General features: G+C 41.5%; 1 protein-coding gene across 1 annotated transcript; it reads left to right on the top strand.

The window, feature by feature from the left end:
• The first annotated feature begins 1,931 nt into the window (after positions 1 to 1,931).
• LOC131989267 (high affinity immunoglobulin epsilon receptor subunit alpha-like) lies at positions 1,932 to 3,958 on the top strand. The gene is made up of 6 exons (XM_059354457.1): positions 1,932 to 1,962; positions 2,400 to 2,435; positions 2,544 to 2,807; positions 2,887 to 3,159; positions 3,502 to 3,624; positions 3,846 to 3,958. The coding sequence occupies exons 1-6, from the start codon at positions 1,932 to 1,934 to the stop codon at positions 3,956 to 3,958; spliced, it is 840 nt and encodes a 279-aa protein (XP_059210440.1).
• The last annotated feature ends 2,869 nt before the right edge of the window (positions 3,959 to 6,827 follow it).

Below are 6,827 nucleotides of genomic sequence, written 5' to 3'. Positions count from 1 at the left end.
AGCTCGTCCCAGTCACTGGCTGTAATAATAATAATAATAATAATAATGAATTTTATTTATAGGCGCCTTTCAGGACTCTCAAGGTCACCTTACAATAAACAATTAAAAACAAAACAATAATAATAAAACAGCAATGGCAGTAATAATAAACAACAATGAAACAATTACAAATTAGAACAATAAAGACAACAATGACAGTAATAATAAACAATAAACAACACTGAAACAGTACAGAGAAAAATTGTAATTTAAAAATGATGAATATATTAGGGATAGGCTAGTCTAAACAGGTGTGTTTTGAGATGTGACCTGAAAGTTGACAGTGTTGTTAGAGAGCGGATGGACTGAGGGAGTTTGTTCCAGAGTCGGGGGGCAGAGCAGCTAAAAGATCGTAGTCCCATTGTGGCTAAATGGGCGGAAGGGATGAAGAGGAGTGAAGCAGAGGAGGTCCTGAGTGTACGGCAGGGTGTGTAGGTTTGGAGGAGCTCAGTGAGGTATGACGGTGCGAGGTTGCGGAGGGCTTTGAATGTGAGGAGCAGGATCTTGAAGTCAATACGGAGGTGGATCGGGAGCCAACGAAGGTGTTTGAGGACGGGAGTGATGTGCTGCGTGGATGAACTTCTGGAAATGATGCGTGCGGCCGAGTTTTGGACTAATTGCAGTTTATGGAGGGATTTTTGTGGCAGACCATGAAGAAGAGCATTACAGTAATCGAGTCGGGATGTGACAAGGGCGTTGACCAGTATGGAGGTGCTATTATGGGAGAGAGATGGGCGAAGGCGATTGATGTTGCGAAGATGAAAGTATGCAGACCGGGTGATATTATTGATATGGGCAGTGAAGGAGAGGGTGCTATCCAGGATGACGCCCAGACTTTTGACCTGAGGGGAGGGATGGATCAGGGTGCTATTATCAATGTGCAGTGAGAAACTGTTGGTTTTGGATAATGTGGATTTACTGCCAACCAAAAGGAGTTCTGTTTTATTTCCATTGAGTTTAAGAAAGTTGTGGGAGAACCAGGATTGCGGGAGAGATAGAGCTGGGTGTCGTCTGCATAACAATGAAAATTGAGTCCGTGATGCCTGAAGATATTACCGAGAGGGAGTAGATAGATGATGAAAAGAAGGGGGCCAAGGACAGAGCCCTGTGGTACACCACAAGTGACTGGGGAGGGTTGGGATTTGTGATTCCTGAGCTGTACCATCTGTGTGCGACCGGAGAGGTAGGAGGTGAACCAGGAGAGAGTGGTGAAAGTAAGACCAATGGAGTTTAGGCGGTTGAGGAGGATTCTATGTGAGATTGTATCAAAAGCTGCAGTGAGGTGAAGGAGGATGAGTATGGAGAGATGTCCGGAATCTGCTGCTGTGAGAAGGTCATTGGTGATCTTTGCCAGGGCTGTTTCAGTGCTGTGATGAGGACGGAAACCAGATTGAAACTTTTCAATACCTTTTGAATACCATCCAAAAAAGAGCATGTTTAATGAACACACTCTTTTTATTTAAAATAGTTAAAATTACTACTTTGTTAAGGTTTCTGAACCTGGTGCCTACATTACCCAGAGTGCAACGGGCTAGTAGCAGCTAATGTATCCTGTGAGAGAGAGGAGCAGCAGGCTGCAGAGGTCTCACCTCTTTCTAAGCTCCAGATGTCTTTATAACAATAAACTCTTTTTCAGAAACAAAGATGATGTCTGTAACTTCAGGGTCATGACGACTACAATCTCATCAAATAAAAACGTGGAAATATTCTTCATTAGGAATATTAAATAACAATCAACAGTTTTCTTCTTGTTGATTCTAAGCAAAGAGAAGTGACCACCACTCCTGTGAAACCACAGGGCTGCTGCAGCCGTCTTCACAGAGGAAACGGTGGTGTTAACTTCTCTCAACCAACAAAAAAAATTGTCCGATGTCACATCTCAGAGTGGAACGATGGGGCAAACATCTCTTCAGCAGCTCGTCTGTAAGTACATTATGTTTGTTATTTGTTTTTAAAGATTTCATTTATTGTAAAAACATTTGACAGTTTATTGATCAGTGTAAACAAAACAGCAGTAAAGAGAAGAAAGTAAGATAGAACTACCATTATGTGACAGTTTAAAAAAATGTTGATGTATCTTTAATATTTTTTAAATATAAGTGAAAGCAATATATTATGTATAGTAATTAAAGAGTAAAATGCTGTTAAATGACTAATGTCAGTGTACTGCTGTTATGTTTGTCTTGTTGCACTATTGATATTTTCCTCAGATTATTCTCATACAGTACCTGTAACCGTGCTGACTCTGGTTCATGCTAACTTTGCACTACATTCACATCTTAAAAAGCTCAATAAACTGTTGTTAAAGCTGGAAGACACAGTTGTTCTTTCAAACTAACCTGAGGTTCATTTCTCTGCAGTTCTGAGCTCACTGCTGATCTGCACCACAAACCAAGGTCAGTAAACTTCTTCTGTCTCGTCTGAAACTCACTGATTCTGTCTGAGAAGCTTTTCCATTCGATATCCATCATCTCACACTGAATCTTTCTGTCTCCTCCCTGCAGCCTCTCTGACTGTGAGTCCCAGCAGCTCTCAGATGTTTAAAGGACAGTCTGTTTCTCTGAGCTGTGAGGAGGACGACAGCTCTGCTGGATGGACTCTGAGGAGGAACACAACTGATGAAACCAGGACTCAGTGTGGAGCTGGTTGGGGACGACCAGCTGGTTCCTCCTGTAACATCAGCTACACTCTTAAATCATACAGTGGAGTTTACTGGTGTGAGTCCAGAGAGGGAGCAACCAGTAACACCATCAACATCACTGTCACTGGTAAGATCAGACTGTGGACTCAGTGTTGATGAAGCTGTGTGTAAACGGATGAAATGCTGCAGTTTGTCTCTGTGTTCAGGTGGTCCAGTGATCCTGCAGAGTCCTGTCCTCCCTGTGATGGAGGGACATGATGTCACTCTGCGCTGTAAAACAAAGACGTCCTCCGACTTCCCAGCTGATTTCTATAAAGATGGCTCCTTCATCAGGACTGAGCCTGAAGGTCACATGACCATCCGCCATGTTTCCAGGTCTGATGAAGGTCTCTACAAGTGTCACATCAGCAGTGTTGGAGAGTCTGAACCCAGCTGGGTCACTGTCACAGGTGAGGAGGGAAAAGATACACACAACTGCTGCACAGATATGCACAACTGCTATATAGATACACAACCACAAAGACACACAAAAATACCACAAAGCTTCACAAAACTACTTCAAAGATACACCACACAACTACACAGGTACACAAAACTACTTCAAAGATACACTAAATGACTACAAAGAGATGCAAAACAACTACAAATATATTCAAAACAATTATGAATTATACATAGAACAACTACAAAGATATGCAAAACTACATCAATACACAAAAGTACTTCAAAGATACGCTTTTATTTTACCACTGAATTCATCCAGAGAGTCACCTGACCAGCTTGGATTCTCTCCACAGAAACACCCTCACCTCCCACTGAAGCCCCGCCTCCTGCCTCCGGCCCCCTTCACCTTATGCTCCGACTGGTCTGTCACCTGGTGGTGTTCTGTCCGTACTGCATCTCCACTTTCATCATGGTGTCTTTATATCGACACAGAGCCACAGGTAATCATTGTTTTATCAATCAATCAATCAATCAATCAATCAATCAATCAATCAATCAATCAATCAATCAATCAATCAATCAATCAATCAATCAATCAATCAATCAATCAGTCAATCAGTCAATCAATCACTGAGACTCTGGTGACTGACAGTTGTCTCTAACAGAACTCTTCAGTTGATCAGTTATCTACATTTCTCTTTCTAACCTGCTCTGACTGAAGGAACGGACTGGCCCGTCTCCGTGGCGATGACTCCGCCCACCCAGGCTGACGAGGGATTGGATGATGAGTATGATGATGTCATCGCTGTTGTCACCACAGAGCATCACTTCTAAACTGTTGTGAAAATAAATAAAACATGTTTGAAGTCTAAAGAAAAATGTGACTTTCTGACTTTAATTCAAACTAGGAGATGTGGCATTCCACAGGGAAGCGTTCTGGGTCCTCGTTTGTTTCTGATCTGCAGAGGACTCGAGGGGAAACAGTCACAATATAGAACCAAGGGCTGAAATTTGACGAAAATCCCTGTAGCAGCTAAAAGCATTAGTGTAGCTTTTCCTTGTGGTCTGAACTTTTGCACCCTGTTTCTCTGTTTTTGGTCAAAATGAAAGCTGAAAGTTGTTCAGATTATCTTATGAGTTTGGTTGTTAATCCTCTTAAAAAGTATATTTTAGTTGAATAAAATTGCCAAAAACACACCGTTTATCACAGAAAGATACTGTAAAAACAGGCACTATTGTAGGACTTTGACCTTTCTGACAGTTCTTGAACGTATCATCGTTTCTGTTATAAAAAGTGACCAACACTTGTGTTAAAATGTTGATATTTGTGTCAGAATGTCTTTATTCTATGTTATTCTGCACAAAGACATGTTTGATTGTGCTGATTCCATAGAGTTAAGGACATTTAGGTTTATAGAGATTTTATGTTGCAGTGAAACACAAGGACACAGAGAGGAGAATGGGAAAAGAACAGAAAACGTATTGTTGGGATTCCAAGTTAACTTTAGTTTGGCTGAATTTTTCAACTTTTCAAATGACTGATATCTCTACAGATCAAATAAACTGAAATGAGGAACATCTTTTCTTTCTCTGTTTAGTTTCCATGTGATCATGTTTTAGTCTGTGTCGCTTCTGTCATTAACATATTCTTATTTTAGCCACAGAAGAGGAAACAACCAGAGTCTGAAGTGCAGGCTGTTATTAAAACCTAAACTGACCTGAGGTTCATTTCTCTTCAGTTCTGATCTTCAAAACAAACCAAAGTCAGTAAACCTCTTCTATCATGTCTAAAACTCTCAGATTCTGTCTGAGGAACCTGATCCAAGAGTCAGAAATGAGGACGCAGGGTGGACAGAATCGAGGCAAAAAAAAGTAAAAGCACTCAAAGTTCTGCTCTGTTTGACACTAAATGCACCATAATTTACTAAATGAACATCATGTTATGTTGAAGAAGACTTGAGACTAACGATTGAGATCATAAACTCACCATGAGACTGTTTACTGAGGACATACATTATTTTTTCATAGATTTTTCATACAATCAGACTTCTTTCTGCAGCAGTGGAGAGAAAGCAGGTTTAAGACTTCCCTGCCTGACTCAGTCTCTAATCTGCACACGACTGAAGCGAATAGCAGCTTACGACTCACTGAAACACTCAATGAAACAAGAAACAAAAAGAGACACGCTGTTTAAAAAGAGTCTTTACTCAGCTCTCACATCAACAAGGTGACTGAAACATCATTTTTCAAACTTAGAAATATAAGTCAAAACAAAAACAATCAAGAAAACAAAAGGAAACACAGCAATTTAAAACCCTCAGAGGAGCAGGAGGAGGCTCTCAGAGGAGCAGGAGGAGGCCCTCAGAGGAGCAGGAGGAGGCCCCACAGAGGAGCAGGAGGCTCTCAGAGGAGCAGGAGGAGGCTGTCAGAGGAGCAGGAGGAGGCCCCACAGAGGAGCAGGAGGCCCTCAGAGGAGCAGGACGAGCCCCTCAGAGGAGCAGGAGGTTACTTTTTTATAAAAGTATTTAAAATGTACATGAGGAGAGAACGTTTAGAAATGATGCTCGGTGGTGACATCAGCGTCCACATCATCATAGTTGGGGTCATCATCCCCGCTGGTCGGGGACATCGTCATGGAAACAGGCTGCTTCCTCCCTGCAGAGGTAAATAATAATTCTATTAATGAGCTGATAAATGACTTGATGTGAAGTATGTTGTAAGAACAAAGAAGCTGCAGGAGTCACCTGGGGACCTGCGTCGATACACCGACAGCATGAGCGCTGTGGCGCTGCAGTACGGAAACACCACCAGCAGGTGGCGCATCACTGTCAGCAATACCGGGGTCGGCTCTGCAGCGGGCCCCGCAGCGCCATGAGGACCTGCACACAACAAACACCTGGTCAGGTGAGCAAACACTCAGAGAGCATGCTGGGAATGTGTCAGCTAAATCATAAAAATAAATAAATAGAACAATAACGTGATTTAATTTCTCTTTTTGAGCATCTTCAAAGTTAGCATGAACCAGAGTCAGCACGGCTACAGGTACTGTATGAGAATAATCTGAGGAAAATATCAATAGTGAAACAAGACAAACATAACAGCAGTTCAGTGATGTTAGTCCTTTAACAGCATTTTACTGTTACTAAATATGATATATTGCTTTCATATATATTTAAAAAAAAAGAATACTGCTGCAGCAGCCCTTTGGTTTCACAGGAGAGGTGGTAACTTCTCTTTGTTTAGAATCAACAACATGAAAACTGTTGATTGTGATCAAATATTCCTAATGAAGGATATTTCCATGTTTTGATTTTATGAGATTATAGTCGTCATGACCCTGAAGTTACAGACATCATCTTTGTTTCTAAAAAGAGTTTATTGTTATAAAGACATCTGGAGCTTAGAAAGAGGTGAGACCTCTGCAGCCTGCTGCTCCTCTCTCTCACAGGATACATTAGCTGCTACTAGCCCGTTGCACTCTGGGTAATGTAGGCACCAGGTTCAGAAACCTTAACAAAGTAGTAATTTTAACTATTTTAAATAAAAAGAGTGTGTTCATTAAACATGCTCTTTTTTGGATGGTATTCAAAAGGTATTCAAATCCAAAACCAACAGTTTCTCACTGCATATTGATAATAGCACCCCGATCCATCCCTCCCCTCAGGTCAAAAGTCTGGGCGTCATCCTGGATAGCACCCTCTCC

This window comes from Centropristis striata, chromosome 17 (genome assembly GCF_030273125.1).
Source record: "Centropristis striata isolate RG_2023a ecotype Rhode Island chromosome 17, C.striata_1.0, whole genome shotgun sequence".
Classification (NCBI taxonomy): Eukaryota; Metazoa; Chordata; class Actinopteri; order Perciformes; family Serranidae; genus Centropristis; species Centropristis striata.
The sequence above is the reverse complement of the archived record's forward strand: the minus strand, read 5'-3'. Positions and strand labels throughout refer to the sequence as shown.